This window comes from Pelophylax lessonae, assembly GCF_965119305.1.
Source record: "Pelophylax lessonae genome assembly, contig: HAP1_SCAFFOLD_172, whole genome shotgun sequence".
NCBI classification, from domain to species: Eukaryota; Metazoa; Chordata; class Amphibia; order Anura; family Ranidae; genus Pelophylax; species Pelophylax lessonae.
Genome location: NW_028120126.1, coordinates 169,452 through 187,955, shown reverse-complemented (window position 1 = coordinate 187,955; position 18,504 = coordinate 169,452). Strand labels below are relative to the sequence as shown.

General features: G+C 47.6%; 1 protein-coding gene across 1 annotated transcript in view; it reads left to right on the top strand.

Moving 5' to 3' along the window:
- LOC309543534 (protein sel-1 homolog 3-like) overlaps window positions 1–18,504 on the top strand; it is a 114,429-nt gene that overhangs the window by 61,269 nt on the left and 34,656 nt on the right. Inside the window, exons 7-10 of the mRNA XM_082276006.1 lie at window positions 4,320–4,382; window positions 4,767–4,940; window positions 11,747–11,874; window positions 14,660–14,743. Of these exons, the coding sequence (XP_082132132.1) occupies window positions 4,320–4,382; window positions 4,767–4,940; window positions 11,747–11,874; window positions 14,660–14,743 (449 nt within the window). The remainder of the gene's footprint in view (window positions 1–4,319; window positions 4,383–4,766; window positions 4,941–11,746; window positions 11,875–14,659; window positions 14,744–18,504) is intronic.

Below are 18,504 nucleotides of genomic sequence, written 5' to 3'. Positions count from 1 at the left end.
CAGACTTTGATATGATCAGTAAGGTAGGTACGAGGTTTTAGCAAGAAAAGTAACTGACAGGCGTTTTTGAATTCACGAAATTTTTTGCGATCACCTGTAAACACTAAAGGAGGATTTATTTTGGGTTCAGGGGGCTGAGCAGCGGCAAGTTGTGATAGACGGGTTACCTGCTGCTTCAGAGCCTGATTGTCTTCTTTTAATTCAGTAAGAGCGTGTATTAACGCAGTCACTTGTTGTTTTAATTGTGTCACTTGAGTGGGTAAATCTGCTGAATCCATTTTGGGTTCGTTCAATCTGTAACGCTCCTGCGTTTTCTGAAACAAGATGGATTTGCAGCTGCAGAAAAACTCCACTCAGTAGTCATGTAGAGATACGTTGAAATACCAATTCCAACTCCCAAGACTCATCACTGTGGTCTGTCTGATTCAGCATACAAATATACACACTCAATAAGATGTTCCTGGAGTGATAGATGTATATAGCAGTATAGTGGTGATGAGCTGAAGAGACAGGTATGAACAGTGACAATAGGTGAACAGCACTTGAGAGAAATGTTCATGAGAGTATAGATGGTAACAGGTAGGATGCAGATAGGTTAGCAATCATGTATGGTAGTAGGTGGTAGGATAGCAGATGACATACAGGAGAGACTAACCCAGTGCAAGGATAGATGTTAGTAGGCTCAAGAGCTAGCAATCTAAATAATAGTGCAGATGATAGTAACAGTCCTTAATATGCAGAGCTAGATAGTGTAAGCTTAGTAGGAAGGTTATGAAGGATTCCCCTGCGGGGTACTTATCACTAATAGCAAGCAGTAGTAGAGAGGTTCGGTATGAGCGAGTGATCCGGTAGCGGGATACAGGGATCAGTAGTGAGGTTCCGACAGCGAGGTACGCTTGTAAGCATATGAGCTTCAAGGCAGGTTGAACGAACATGTGAGTGAGAACGCCGGCGGTTGAAATAGCCGCTCTGCGGCGCTCAGTGATGACAGCATCGGTCTTAAAGGTGTATGCGCACCTACCAGAAGAGAATGGTGGGACGCATACACTGAATTGGAAAGTGGAATAAGGGTACCAGAGGTACCAGAACATTACAACGTTGCTTTATAGAAAGACAAATTTGAGGTACTAACTTAAATGTACTCAAGGCTTGTGCCAAGCTTATATAGCTCATCACACACAGCACTGATTATCCCAAGATACAGGACCTGTTTGTGTCAGTAACTTACACCCACAGTGACTCACTCAACCCAGCTGCTGCTGCTCTGTGCCCCTTTCAGCCTCTGACAGAGCCTAGTGTGTTGGAAACAGTTCCCTCTAAATCATGCCCATTTATGCTGTATAGGGCATGCACAGCGTGGTACGTGGCATCCACGCCAATTGCGTTCAAACACACTCTCCATGCGGTGTACGCCTGTTTTAAAAAGCTAAGTTTCTCGCGCACACGCAAATGCGCCTTTGCCACAGACACACTATCAAGGCAGGAGACGGACATGCGCCTGGGTGAAAGCAGCAATCACATGGGGTGAGAGCAGCTTAGGCTGAATTTTGTTTGTCACAGCGGATACCTTTCAGGTGATCAGCCCAGGGCAAGAAAACAATGCGATAACAATAGGCAAAGAAATAATGTTTTAAAAAACTTTGCATCAATCCCAAAACTTCGCAAACCCATATACTGTAATCACAATCCCTAAGGAAAAGCCACAGCTTTCAACAAGATGTGTTTTGCACAGATTAAAATACACAGTCTCATGCACACATTGGTTTGTCACAGCCGATACCTTTCAGGTAATCAGCACAGGGTGAAAACAGTGTGTCAGAAAAACAAGCACAGAAATAATGCTTAAGAAGATGCATTTCCCTAGGTGAGAGAGCTGCAGCACTCACAACCACTCTGGTGCAGAGACTGATGTGACTGTGGGGGAGGGGACATTAGAGTGTAAGCTCCTCTGGTACAGAGACTGATGTGACTGTGGGGGAGGGGACATTAGAGTGTAAGCTCCTCTGGTGCAGAGACTGATGTGACTGTGGGGGAGGGGACATTAGAGTGTAAGCTACTCTGGTGCAGAGACTGATGTGACTGTGGAGGAGGGGACATTAGAGTGTAAGCTCCTCTGGTGCAGAGACTGATGTGACTGTGGAGGAGGGGACATTAGAGTGTAAGCTCCTCTGGTGCAGAGACTGATGTGACTCTGGGGGAGGGGACATTAGAGTGTAAGCTCCTCTGGTGCAGAGACTTATGTGACTGTGGGGGAGGGGACATTAGAGTGTAAGCTACTCTGGTGCAGAGACTGATGTGACTGTGGAGGAGGGGACATTAGAGTGTAAGCTCCTCTGGTGCAGAGACTGATGTGACTGTGGGGGAGGGGACATTAGAGTGTAAGCTCCTCTGGTGCAGAGACTGATTTGACTGGCTCAGTGATCTCTGTACAGCACTGCGGTATATGTCAGAGCTAAATGAATGTATAATAATAGTGTGTGACTGTGAGGGAGGGGGCATTAGAGTGTAAGCTCTTCTGTACAGGGATTATTGGGAATAGTTGTACAGGATGATAACAGTTCTTCCACCTCTGCATTGGAGAGTTCCCCACATCTTTCTGCAGATTGTGTAAGTTAAGATTGTGTTGTCTATAATTGTTACCATAGGTGTATTACATATGACAGAGACAGAATTTAAACCAAAAATCCAGAAAAAAACACGATACAAATGCTCATGTGGTACACAGATTAGTCCTGTCACTTTAAGAAGGAGCTCCTTACAACAACTCGTTATGTGTATAAAAGACGCCCGTCCACAGAATCTCTTTCCTCCAATCAAACCTCTCCATCATGACCAAGCAAGACCAAAGAGCTGTCAAAGGACGCCGGGGAGAAGATTGTAGACCGGCACAAGGCTGGAATGGGCTACAAGACCATCAGCATGAAGCTTGGCGAGAAGGAGAAACTGTTGGAGAAATTATTCACAAATAGTAGAAATACAAAATAACCATCAATTGCCTTTGGTCTGGAGGTCTGGAAAAGTGAGGGATCAGCCTAGAACTACACGGGAGAAGCTTGTGAATGATCTCAAGGCAGTTGGGACCTCAGTCACCAAACAACCATTGGTAACACAATACACCACCATGGATTGAAATCCTGCAGCGCCCGCATGGTCCCTCTCCTCTAGAAGACACATGTACAGTCATGCCAATGAACATCTAAATGATTCAGAGAAGGATTTGGAGAAGGTGCTGTGCTCAGATGAGACCAGAATTTAGCTCTTTGGCATTAACTCGATTTGCCGTGTTTGGATGAAGAAAAATTCTGACTATGACCCTAAAAACACCATCCCTACATTCACCATCCCTATATTCAAGCACAGAGGTGGAAACATTAAGCTTTGGGGCTGTTTCTCTGATAAAGGTACAGCCAACATTGCTTCATTGAGGGGCCAATGGACGGGGCCATGTATTGTAAAATCTTGGATGAGAACCTTCTTCCCTCAGCCAGAACACTGAAGATGGGTCATGGATGGGTCTTCCAGCATGACAATGACCCAAAACATATCACGAAGGCAACAAAGGAGTGGCTCAAGAAGAAGCACTTTAAGGTCATGGTGTGGTCTAGCCAGTCTCCAGACCTTAATCCTATAGAAAATTTATGAAGGAAGCTAAACCTTCGAGTTGCCAAGCGACAGCCAAGAACCCTTAAGGATTCAGAGAGGATCTTTGGATCTTTTAAAGAAGAAGACACCAAAATTCCTCCTGAGATGTGTGCAAACCTGGTTACCAACTACAAGAAACATCTTACCACTGTGCTTGCCAATAGAGATGGGCGTGTTCCGAATCCTAGTCCCACCCCATCTGCCTGATCCCTCCTGGAAGCGGACATTGCAGACGGCTAATCTCAGCTGACCAGGAAATATCTCAATGCCTGTGATTAGCGGTGTGCAGTGTCGGCTTCCTGGCTGGATCGGACAGGTGAGTTAGGACTAGGACCCTAAACACGCCTGAGCCCAGCTCTACTTGCCAACAAGCATTTCTCCACCAAGTATTCAGCCATGTTTTGCTTGGGGATCAAATACTTATTTTACTCACTGAACTGCAACTCCATTTATAACATTTGTATCATGTGTTTTTTCTGTATTTTTGGTTGATATTCAGACTTTATCATATAAAATATACCTATTATAAAAATTATAAACTCATTTCATTTCTTTGTAAGTGGGCAAATTTATACAATCTGCAGGGGGTCAAATCATTAATTTCTCCACTGTACATGATTTGCTGTGTATATTTTATTGATTTGTATTGGTTATTCCTCTGATGGTTCGTATTTCAGGGCCAAGGAGTGAAACGGGACATCCCCAAGGCTCTGGAGTATCTGGGGAAGGCGGCAGACATGGTAGGAAAATGGTGAATGAACAGTTTACCTTCTCAAGTTGCCCAATATGTGTCTATGGCAGCATTCAGAACCATTATTTCTCCACAATGGCTGACAGAAATTTCACCATCGAAGGGCATGTCTTACATTCTGGGGTGACAAGTGATCACTAGCAATAGATAAAGATGGGAAATATTTGTGAAAATGTTTTCCATTCTGATGATGTGAAGTTCCAATCCTCATGAAATCCTATGGGAAGTTTTTGTACCTCTTGTATGTAAAGTTGGATCTGTAGGGTGGCTTGGTACCAATGTGGCTTCCATCTGTTTCGTCCTATTGGGTCTGGCATGCTCAGATAAGGGAATACTAGATTTAGTGAAATAATGTCCACCATCTCCTCTTCAGGACTTTGTCCCGGCCCTCAACAGCCTCGGTTGGTACTATGAACAGTATGAACAAAACTATCAGAAAGCTGCTGAATTCTGGGAAAGAGCCGATGAACTAGGAAACCCTGAGGCTCCGTTCAACCTGGGCATCCTCCACTTACATGGCTTGTACCCCGGAAAGCCCAAGAACATGGTGAGTCCAAATTGTCAACTCTATTCTAAAGCAGATCATGGGTGAGATCAAGCGTACGGCACAAGAAATTCACCAGCAACAGCTCCAGTCTAAAGCCTCGTACACACGCACCGATTGTTGGCCGTGAATTTTCAGCCAACGTCCGGTCGGCCGATTGTCGGCTTGTTAGTATGATGCTTCCGACAACCGCCTGAGAGTTTTCGGCCGAACAAAATCTGGTGTGCATGCTATAAAATTTTTGTTGGCCGTCAACAGAACGGCCGATTGTTCGTCAGTCAGTACAGATTTCGGCAGACAAAAATCAGATGAGCAAGACTGGGCATGCTCAGAGAAGAAAAAACACACGGAAAGTAAACCAGAACATGACATCACTTCTGAAGTTGGTTTTTGTTGGCCGATAAAATTTGTGTGCAGTCTAGAGCACAATTCAACCAACACAACAACACTGGACAAAAGATGGCCGATCGGTCGGCCAACAATAGTTGCGTGTGTACGAGGCTGGAGTCTCTGGAATAATCATGGGAAAAAGCTCAGTCTTGATTCCGATGAATTATAAAAGTATTATTTGAAAAATTATTTAAAATATATAAACTATTCCCTCCAAACCTCTGAGCTGTAAACTCATGCTTGCTGATCCCAGCCTTCAGCACAGCTTTCAAGTCAAAGTCTTAGCACCATGCCAGCCCCATGAATAGAGATTGGCTGTTCAGTTTGCAAAAAGTTCAGAATCGAATAATGAACCCCATTGAAGTCTATAGGACCCTGAATTGGAAAAATTAAAAGTGACCATTTTGAAGGCTTGTATGTAGGGATGAGCTTCGAGTTCGAGCCGAAGCTAAGTTTGACTCGAACATTGGTCATTCAATCATTCGTCGAATGACGAACAAATGTACTTCTTTGTGGGAAATTTGAGATTCCCATAATGCACTGCATGTGCAGCACGTTATGTGATTCCCCAAAGCATGCACCCTTACCTCATGCTTTGGCCAATCATATGATCTCTGCCATGATTGGACTAAAGGAAGGCTGCCTTTAGCCAATCATTGCTCAGGGGCCAAGTACACGCCGCATGCTACATAAAGACTGCCATCGCAGCCGCAGCCCCAGCTTGTAGTGTGATTGTGCGGGCGAGGAGACAGGGAGAGGAATAGGGAGAGGGACAGGGAGAGGGACAGGGAGAGAGACAGGGAGAGAGACAGGGAGAGGGACAGGGAGAGGGACAGGGAGAGGGACAGGGAGAGGGACAGGGACAGGGAGAGGGACAGGGAGAGAGACAGGGAGAGGGACAGGGAGAGGGACAGGGAGAGGGATAGGGAGAGGGACAGGGAGAGGGACAGGGAGAGAGACAGGGAGAGAGACAGGGAGAGGGACAGGGAGAGGGACAGGGAGAGAGACAGGGAGAGGGACAGGGAGAGAGACAGGGAGAGAGACAGGGAGAGGGACAGGGAGAGGGACAGGGAGAGGGACAGGGAGAGGGACAGGGAGAGGGACAGGGAGAGATACGCGTGTGAGGCAGGGAGAGAGACAGGGAGAGAGACGGGGAGAGGGACAGGGAGAGGGACAGGGAGAGGGACAGGGAGAGAGACAGGGAGAGGGACAGGGAGAGGGACAGGGAGAGAGACAGGGAGAGGGACAGGGAGAGGGACAGGGAGAGGGACAGGGAGAGGGACAGGGAGAGAGACAGGGAGAGGGACAGGGAGAGGGACAGGGAGAGAGACAGGGAGAGGGACAGGGAGAGGGACAGGGAGAGAGACAGGGAGAGGGACAGGGAGAGGGACAGGAAGAGGGACAGGAAGAGGGACAGGGAGAGAGACAGGGAGAGGGACAGGGAGAGGGACAGGGAGAGAGACAGGGAGAGGGACAGGGAGATGGACAGGAAGAGAGACAGGGAGAGGGACAGGGAGAGGGACAGGGAGAGGGACAGGGAGAGAGACAGGGAGAGGGACAGGGAGAGGGACAGGGAGAGGGACAGGGAGAGAGACAGGGAGAGGGACAGGGAGAGAGACAGGGAGAGGGACAGGGAGAGAGACAGGGAGAGGGACAGGGAGAGGGACAGGGAGAGGGACAGGGAGAGAGACAGGGAGAGGGACAGGGAGAGAGACAGTGAGAGAGACAGGGAGAGGGACAGGGAGAGAGACAGGGAGAGGGACAGGGAGAGGGACAGGGAGAGGGACAGGGAGAGATACGCGTGTGAGGCCGGGAGAGAGACAGGGAGAGAGACAGGGAGAGGGACAGGGAGAGGGACAGGGAGAGGGACAGGGACAGGGAGAGAGACAGGGAGAGGGACAGGGAGAGAGACGCGTGTGAGGCAGGGAGAGAGTAGCTTTATTTGGAGTTTGTCACAGTGCAGAGAGACATGCCTAGCAGTGTAGGGAGGGATAGGAACGTGTTTCAGGCAGGGAGAGATTTGTTTCTTTGCAGTTTGTCAGACAGTGCAGTGCCAGTCATTCATTCCTAGCAGGGACGGAGAGAGATTTCTCATCTATAGGGCTATCAATTACATCACATCAGTGAGAGTATTGATAACCACTTTCAGAGCGGAGGATTTGGCTGCTCAAAGACCAGGGCCTATTTTGCGATTCAGCACTGCGTGACTTTAACGGACAATTGCGCGGTCGTGCGACGCTGTACCCAATCGAATTTCACGTCCTTTTTTCCCACAAACAGAGCTTTCTTTTGGTGGTATTTGATCACCTGTGCGATTTTTATTTTTTGCGCTATAAAACAAAAAAAGAGCGTCAATTTTGAAAAAATAATATTTTTCACATTTTTTTATATGAAATTCTCCAAAAAAAAAGTAAAAATCTAAATTTTTTAACATTTTAGGCCAATTTGTTTTCTGCTACATATTTTTGGTAAAAAAAAAAATCGCAATAAGCGTTTGCACAAAAGTTATTGCGTTTACTAACTATGGGAAAGATTTATGTCATTTTTATTGTTTTTTTTTTAAACTAGTAATGGTGGCGATCTGCGTTTTTTTTTTTGTGGGACTGCGACATTGCGGTGGACAGATCGGACCCCTGACTGACATTTTTGACACTTTTGGGGGTACCAGTGACATTACTACAGTAATCAGGGCTATACATATGCACTGTTACTGTAATGATGACACTGGCAGGGAAGGGGTTAACTTTACTGGTGATCAAGGGGTTAAGTGTGTCCCTAGGGGCGTGATTCTAACTGTCAGGGGGTGTGGCTTGTAAAGTAATCACAGAGATATGCGATCCTATACAGCAGGATTGCATAGCCTCGGCCATTACTTCAGGGAGAATGACAGGCGGCTGCGTTTACATCAGCTGTCTGTCTTTCTCCCTCTCCTGCGGGTGATCGCCATCGGAGCCACCAGTCACACGCGCTGGCTCCCCAGGGAATGAGCGGGGGCGGGAGTGCGCCCCCAGGAGCGCGTTTGCCCCCTATAGCCTCCTGACCGAGCGATGCAGTACAACGTCACTTTGCCCAGGAGATGCTGCCTGCCACAGTAAAACTGCCGCGGGCGGTTGTTATGTGGTTAATCGGTCACTTGCGTATATACTATAACCACGACAGCTCCTCATCGATAGGATTATAGATTACATCAGTGAGAGTATTGTTACTCGGTCACTTGCGTACATCTATAAGCAGCACAGCTCATCTATAGGGCTATCGATTACATCATATCAGGTCATTGAGTATCTATTGGTGAGTTGCGTATACCCTATATTGATTTGTATCAACATCATGTTTGAAAGGCCGATGAGGAGAGGCCGACACTCACAGGCCACGAAAAGAGGGCAAGCAGCCTCTGTGTCCATTGTGAAAAGTGGTGGTCACAGACGTGGTGCATCCTCTGCAGGTGGGGCACGCCCGTCCTTTATTTCCGGTGCTGCCCGTGCTATTTATCCACAACATGTGGAAGAGTTGGTGGAGTGGATCAATAAGCCATCCTCATCCTCCTCTTCCTCTGACACCCACACTCCCAGTAGTTTTCCTTCCACCGCAGCTGCCAAAGCGGCCAGTTCCACAGGCTCCTTCTCCACAGCTACTCCTTCTGTCACCCCACCATCATGCATGGAGGAGTCACCTGAACTAGTCGATCATAGTGTCAGTGACATGCTGTTGGAAGATGCGCAGCAATTTGAAAGCTGTGATGTTGGTTTCCAGGTTGATGAAGGGAATAACGTGAGCCTAGAGAGAGGGGGTGACAATGACGGACAAGAAACCAGCAGTTATGTTGCCACAGCTGAAGCATATTGCCAAGTTTGCTCCAGTGATGAGGAGGAAGGGGATGATGAGGTCACTGACTGTACCTGGGTGCCTGACAGGATAGAGGAGGAGGGGGAGGATGAGGAGGAGGAACAACTCCAACGAGGCAGGATGTGCTCCAGGGGCCGCCATAGCAGTAGCCAACCTATTGCGTCACAGCACAGAGCTCCACAGGTGCAGGGTGCTGCAAAATCCCAGCGGACTCCAAAAAGTTCATTAGTGTGGGCTTTTTTCAGTACCTGTGCAGTAGACCGCAGCGTTGCTGTTTGCAAAATCTGTCTAAAGTGGATCAAGTGTGGCCAGAACAGCAGCCGCTTGGGCACCACATGCTTGACAAGGCATATGATGACCTGCCATGCAGTCTGTTGGCAACAGCACCTGAAAGAGGCACCAGATCAAAACAAGCATACATCACCTTGCTCCTCATCTGTGATCGCTAACCCTACCATACCTCATGTCTTCTCAAATAACAGCATTGATAGGGATGATGGTATAGCAATGAGAGCCACAGAGACTTGCACTCAATCTGCTAGCAGTACACCACCGCTTGATTTCACCAGCAAGCAAATTTCACTACCCAAGTATTTGAACCTTAGAAAGAAATACTATCCCAGCCATCCACATGCTCAGCGTCTTAATGCTAGCTTGGCCAAATTGCTAGCATTACAACTGCTGCCTTTTCAGCTGGTAGACTCTGCTCCCTTTCGCGAATTTGAGGAATGTGCTGCACCACAGTGGCAGGTCCCAAAAAGGCATTTCTTTTCGCGTAAGGCCATTTCGGTTCTCTACCGTCATGTGGAAGGTAGTTTTGGCCTCGTTGGACAAATCGGTTTCGTTTCGGCTACAAGTAAGCCTTTTTCAAGGAATGTTGTCACCATTTCTGTAACATTAGTATACAGGAAATATATTAATAATCAATAAGTATATACCACTGATTTACTTATGTGGTATTATAATAAAGTGAAATATACATACATGGATTTTTTTGTTCCATGTGTGATTCATATTGCCCCTTGTTGAACAGCGAGAACCTTAGGCTGCGTCCTGCAACAATATATCAGAATGTTATGTGAGGGTTGAGGATTTCGTCAATATTGTATCCAATATGTGAATTATGCACTTACAGTTTACATGTTTTGAGAAAGACACTGTAGTTTACGTTTTTAATTTCAATATTTTTGTATATAATTTACTTGCCTCAAAAGTCCCACCTAACTTGGCGTGGGGTACCAACCCATACATACTATACAATCTCCCAGAGAGAGGGCAGAGAAAATACAGGTTGAGGACTACATTGCTACATCAAAACTACCCATACTCCCTTTAGAGGTGGGCAAGGAGTTGGATTTACCAATAACTTTAGCAGAAATCCAACAAGCTATTGGTGCGATGGAATTAGGTAAGGCCCCAGGACCAGATGGTTTTACTTTGCAATATTATAGAACTTTTCTCTCGGTGCTGGGGTCTCAACTGATGAAATTGTATAACGATGTGGGACTGGAGTCTACTTTCTGTAGAGACACTTTAGGGGTACAGGACACAGTGATCCCTTAGGAAGGTAAAGATTTAACATTGTGCGGTAACTATAAACCTATCTCATTACTGAATGTAGATCTAAAGTTATTAAAGCTGGTGAATATGAATCATGTATCGTGTAATGGATATGTATATTTGTGCCGTTATATGATATTTTATATCTGCCAATATATATTTATTTTTATATGAATTGAATATATACATGATTTGATTTGTGTTTTTCTATTTCGATCCATGTCCGTGCCCCTATTGGTTATTTATTTATTTATTATTGATTACTTTGTCTTATTTATTGACATATGCTGCGTGATTGTTTTTCATCATGTAGCAATAAATAAACTTATAGGGTCCTTTCACACGGCCGCTCCGTGTGCCGGCAAATCATCCCATCCGTCTGTGGATGATTTGCGGACATAATGTAAGTGAATGGCACTGCGGGTGTCAGAGGAATACCATCCGCTGACATCCGATTTTCCTCCTTTCAGTTCTGTTCCGTTTTTACGAATGGAACAGAACCCCATTTTTTCTTCCGTGTTAAAAACTGAAAGGAAGGGAAATCGGATGTCAGCGGTGTCATCCGCTGACATCCGCAGTGCCATAGACTTACATTATGTCCGCATATCATCCGCAAACGGATGGGATGATATGCGGGCACACGGAGCGGATGACAGAAATGTCATCCGCTCCATGGAAAAAAAAAAAAAAAGTCCCGCAGCGGAGAGGCCGTGTGAAAGGACCCATACTTATTTTACTCACTGAACTGCAACTCCATTTATAACATTTGTATCGTGTTTTTTTTCTTTATTTTTGGTTGATATTCTGTCTCTATCAGATAAAATACATCTATGATAAAAATGATAGACCATTCATTTCTTTGTAAGCGGGCAAACTTACACAGTCTGCAGGGGATCAAATCAGTATTTTCCGTGCTGTATAGGATTGACAATTAATACTAAGTGCTACTTCTAGAGCGTTCCTATTGGTTGAGACATTCTGCCCACATGCATCTCTAATGGCTGTTTTTCCAGTCCGCAGCCTACCGATATTTCTTGAAGTCGGCGACTCGTGGCCATATTGATGCAGCTGTACATGTCTCTGCTTGCTGGATCCAGGGCGTCCCCGGGGTGGTGAACCGACTTCCGTATGACGCCGTGCTGTAAGTACGATTGGCAGGATAGATGTCCTACATTCATTGGGGTTGATTTACAAAGGTCGGCTCAGACAAAGCAATCAAAGCATATTTTATAGGTATAAGGAAGCCTGGGTTTTATTTACCACATCCCTTAAGCCCCTCCCACTGCTAAGTGCTTGGCCATGCCCACATTTTATTGCGGCATGCTGTGCGTGCCGCAGGTCTTGTCCCTTCTCCAGTGTCCCTCATTCTAAAGTTCAAATGTTGGGAGTTATGGGTTTATATTGGCCAGCGGGCGCCAGCATCTGTCATGCCATCCCCCAACCTGTTCTAGTGGAGATGTGGAAGCAGCCATTGGTGACTTGTATGAAGGGGAGGGTTCTAGGGTTGTGTCTCCAGTAATTGGTCACTGATAGAATATATATGCTGGGGGGATTCAGAGAGAAGAATGCAGACACCACAAATGTCGGGGACAGATTTCTATATATGAATCCGTCAGATGGAGTGTCCACCACCAACATTCCGTCCTCGGGGTTCAGCTTCCACCAGAAGAGTGTCCTTATAGCTTCAATAAATTCCTCCCATAGACTTCTGTGTGTGTAGCACTACCCCCATAGGGGCTGCAGGTGCCAGGGTTCCCACAGCCAGGCACACAACAACTTCAGCTTTCATTCAGGCAGTGAACAGTCCTTGAGATTTTGTTTTTGTTGTTTTATAAGAAGGGGATAACTTGGATGGGGATAGGAATTATGGGATGACCAACTTGGTAGTCTTAGGGACAACTTCCTCCCAATGTGCACAGCTCCACTTCCTCGCTCTTCTTCTCTTTAAAGAAGCAAAAGCCCCTTACAGGCCAGGAACTCGCAGTCCCTTGGAGAAATAGCACACAATTGACTGTAGACTGCCTCCTGGGTTACCTCCAGCTCTCTTGTAGACACTGATGCCAGTTATACCTTCTGCAGGAAATGCTAGCCCACCTGGCTGACTCTATAGAGATCTCTCAGGGCACTCTGCTGTCTTCAAGAGAAACCTGCTACATGTGGAAGTCTCCCCCCTTGTCTGTCCCTTGCTTCAGTACTCACACTGTGCTCTCAGGAAAAACCTCCTCCACCTTTTCCTGTGATAGGATCCTTCCAGGCCAGGCACCTGAGCCCCGGCCTGAGGCAGAGCCCCTCTCCAGCAGTGGTCCCCTGAGGGCCACCAACAGTTTCCCTCAGCACTGCTTCTCTGTCTTCCACCCAACTCCCTCCTCACTCCACCCCCACCCACAATTTCTGCTGCCTCTACAGGAGCTGTGTGGGAAGCAGATGAGGTCAGTAGTCAAATCCTTAGGGTATTTGTTACCCCAAAATGTCATATTCCTGATATGTACCTGCTGTTCTATGCACTGGTATGAGAAAGTCTCCTGTTCTTTTTGTATTGCTTCCTTTGTGTGAAATCTCTGGTGCTCCTGCCAGTTCCCTTGCTTTCCTATTAAAAACTGACCACACTAACCAGGAGAGCACACCATGGTCAGTTCTCTAGCTGTGCTGGGAACTCAGTGTGCTCTCCTCCAATGATCAGACTTGTACTGATGTGACCCCGCTGCACAGCTGTTTACTGGGAAGTTTAGTGTGCTGCTGCTTCTCCTCCTCCCCCAGCTCTTATGTAGCTGAGCACAGAGGGAATGTGATTATCTTAGCCTTTCATTTCTATTTTAAATTTAATGGGTTGTTTTACAAGGTGATTGTTTACAATCACTTTAAGGGCTCACTAAGTCCCCTGCCAGGCTCACTTCCTGGGGATTGGCCAATGGCCCCCTAAATATGCAGAACAGCCCCTCCCAACCTCCGCCCTCCAGCTTCCAGAACATTGTCTAATATTCTAATACCAGGGAGAAGCACCAGAGAGCTGCCTGCATGAGTCATGCTTCCCTGAACTCTAAAAACCCTGACCCAATTACAGACTCGCAGGATTAAATATGAGTCAGACATTAGACATTTAGCCTTCCCTAAAGGCACTCAGCCCTCCCTATAGACATGGAGCCTTCTCTATAGACATGGAGCCTTCCCTACAGACACTCAGCCATCCATATAGACATGGACCCTTATCTATAGACATAGAGCCATCCCTACAGACACTCAGCCATCCATATAGACATGGAGCCTTCCCTATAGACATAGAGCCTTCCCTACAGACACTCAGCCATCCATATAGACACTCAGCCTTCCCTATAGACACTCAGCCATCCATATAGACATGGAGCCTTCCCTACAGACACTCAGCCATCCCTATAGACACTCAGCCATCCCTACAGACACTCAGCCATCCCTACAGACACTCAGCCTTCCCTATAGACACTCAGCCTTCCCTATAGACACTCAGCCATCCATATAGACATGGAGCCTTCCCTACAGACACTCAGCCATCCCTATAGACACTCAGCCATCCCTACAGACACTCAGCCTTCCCTATAGACACTCAGCCATCCATATAGACATGGAGCCTTCCCTACAGACACTCAGCCATCCATATAGACATGGAGCCTTCCCTATAGACATAGAGCCTTCCCTACAGACACTCAGCCATCCATACAGACACTCAGCCATCCCTACAGACACTCAGCCATCCCTATAGACACTCAGCCATCCCTACAGACACTCAGCCATCCCTATAGACACTCAGCCTTCCCTATAGACATGGATACAGTTTGCCTACTCTCACACTGGAGGGTGCTACATGTGCATGATGGAAGTTTGGCATCTTCACTGAATTTACAAATTCAAATACTCACAGCTGGGAAAAGTTGAATTATCTTTTTCTTTCTCAGGTGGACGAAGTGGACTGGAGAACAAAATGGTTACCTGGGAGCCTTACTACGCAAAGCTCTGGATAATTACTTGGATCAGTCCTGGTAAGAGATGGTTCAGCTGATAACAATGTATCTGGATCTGGGGTTGGACTATCCCAGAATCTAGACACAGGTCATTCACCTCTTCCTAATGACACTTGGCCTTCCCAACAGACATAGAGCCTTCCCTATAGACATTCACCCTTCCCTATAGACATTCACCCTTCCCTATAGACATTCACCCTTCCCTATAGACACTCAGCCTTCCCTATAGACATAAAGCTTTCCCTGTTGACATAGAGCCTCCCCTAAAGACACTCAGCCTTTATTACAGACATTCACCCTTACCTATAGACACTCAGCATTCCCTATAGACACTCATAGACATGGAGCCTTTCCCTATAGACATGGAGCCTTCCCTACGACACTCAGTCATCCCTATTGACATAGAACCTTCTCTATAAACATGAAGCCTTCCCTATAGACCCTCAGCTGTCCCTATAGACACTCAACCTTCCCTATAAACATAGAGTCTTCCCTATAGACATGGAGCCTTCCCTACAGACACTCAGCCTTACCTATAGACAGAGTACTGAGGCCTGATCTCACAATACAAGAGACTGCTGAGCAGTGGCGTAGCTTGGGTTGTCAGCGCCCGGGGCAAGACAAGTAATTTGCGCCCCCTAACCTGCGGACTTTTAGCACTCCCTAGTCTCATCCTACAATAGTACTGACCAGCCTGATACTGACCTACCAGTCCACTGTGCTAACATAACTGATTCCTGTTCTGGCCACTACACTGACCTCTATACTGACCTACCTGATTCTCTACCTGACCACTACACTACACTACACTGCCCACTACACTACACTGCCCACTGCACTACACTTCCCACTACACTGCCCACTGCACTACACTACCCACTACACTACACTTCCCACTGCACTACCCACTACACTACGATACACTGCCCACTGCACTACACTACCCACTACACTACACTGCCCACTGCACTACCCACTACACTACGATACACTGCCCACTGCACTACACTACCCACTACACTACACTGCCCACTGCACTACCCACTACACTACGATACACTGCCCACTGCACTACACTGCCCACTATACTACACTACACTGTCCACTACACTACACTGCCCACTACACTACACTGTCCACTACACTACACTACAATACACTGCTCACTGCACTACACTACACTGCCCACTACACTACACTGTCCACTACATTACACTGCCCACCACACTACACTGCTCACTACACTACACTATGCTGCCCACTACACTACACTGCCCACTCCACTACACACTACACTAAAATGCCCACTACTCTGCCCACTACACTGCCCACTGCGCTACACTGCCCACTGCACTACACTATCCACTACACTGTCCACTACAATACACTGCCCACTACACTACACTGCCCACTACACTACACTACACTGTCCACTACACTGCCCACTAAACTACACTGCCCACTGCACTGCACTACCTACTACACTGCCCACTGCACTACACTACACTACACTGCCCACTACACTACACTACAATACAATACACTGCTCACTGCACTGCACTACACTACACTGTCCAATACACTACACTGCCCACTACACTACACTACAATACACTGCCCGCTACACTACACTGTCCACTACACTACACTACACTGCCCACTACACTACACTACACTACACTGCCCACTACACTACACTGTTCACTACACTACACTACACTGCCAACTACACTGTCCACTACACTACACTGCCCACTGCACTGCACTGCCCACTGCACTACACTGTCCACTACACTGCCCACTACACTACACTACACTGTCCACTATCCTACACTGCCCACTACACTACACTGCCCACTACACTACACACTATACTACACTGCCCACTACACTACACTACACTGCCCACTACACTACACTGTCCACTACACTGCCCACTACACTACACTGTCCACTACACTGCCCACTACACTACACTGCCCACTACACCACACTACACACTACACTACACTGCCCACTACACTACACTGCCCACTACACCACACTACACACTACACTACACTGCCCACTACACTACACTGTCCACTACACTGCCCACTACACTGTCCACTACACTACACTGCCCACTACACTACACTGCCCACTACACTACACTGCCCACTACACTACACACTATACTACACTGCCCACTACACTACACTACACTGCCCACTACACTACACTGTCCACTACACTGCCCACTACACTACACTGCCCACTACACCACACTACACACTACACTACACTGCCCACTACACTACACTGTCCACTACACTACACTGTCCACTACACTACACTGCCCACTACACTACACTGCCCACTACACTACACTGTCCACTACACTACACTGCCCACTACACTACACTGCCCACTACACCACACTACACACTACACTACACTGCCCACTACACTACACTGTCCACTACACTGCCCACTACACTGTCCACTACACTACACTGCCCACTACACTACACTGCCCACTACACTACACTGCCCACTACACTACACACTATACTACACTGCCCACTACACTACACTACACTGCCCACTACACTACACTGTCCACTACACTGCCCACTACACTGTCCACTACACTACACTGCCCACTACACTGCCCACTACACTGCCCACTACACTGTCCACTACACTACACTGCCCACTACACTGCACTGCCCACTACACTGTCCACTACACTGTCCACTACACTACACTGCCCACTACACTGCCCACTACACTGTCCACTACACTACACTGCCCACTACACTGCACTGCCCACTACACTGCACTACCCACTACACTACACTGCCCACTACACTGCCCACTACACTGTCCACTACACTACACTGCCCACTACACTACACTGCCCACTACACTGCACTACCCACTACACTGCACTACCCACTACACTACACTGCCCACTACACTACACTGCCCACTACACTGCACTACCCACTACACTACACTGCCCACTACACTACACTGCCCACTACACTACACTGCCCACTACGCTGCACTGTCCACTACACTACACTGCTCACTGCACTACTTTATACATAGGGAGGGCTCTCCACTCCAGTCCTGGCTGCTCCCCCCCCCCCAATGGTCTCACCTCTCACAACGGCTGGCTGAGTGCCACAACAACAGGGAAACATAGATAGATGAATGATTACTGACTCTGTGACAGTGCCAGGCTGCTGATTCACTCGCTGAGCTGACTGAGCTCTTCTGAACATGCGGCCGATTGTGAGGAGAGGCGGCACAGGCGGGGCTTGGCTTGCAACATTTCCACATGCGCCGCAGCGCCACTCCACCCTACGCCAACGGACAGGTGAGGCACACTCCAGCTCCGCCCCGCCCCGCCATTTTCATCCATAGGGCGCCCGCTGGACATCTCCCAGCCTAAACATGGCGGCAACCGCAGACAGCGTGTGATACTGTGTCAGACAGAGTGACACTGCGGGAATGCGCCCCCCCCCAGATGTTGCGCCCGGTGCAACCGGCCCCCCCTGCACCCCCCACGCTACGCCACTGCTGCTGAGGACCAATCACACATTACAAGAGACTGCTGGGGACCAATCGCACAATACAAGAGACTGCTGAGGACCAATCACACATTACAAGAGACTGCTGGGGACCAATCACACAATACAAGAGACTGCTGGGGACCAATCGCACATTACAAGAGACTGCTGGGGACCAATCACACAATACAAGAGACTGCTGGGGACCAATCGCACATT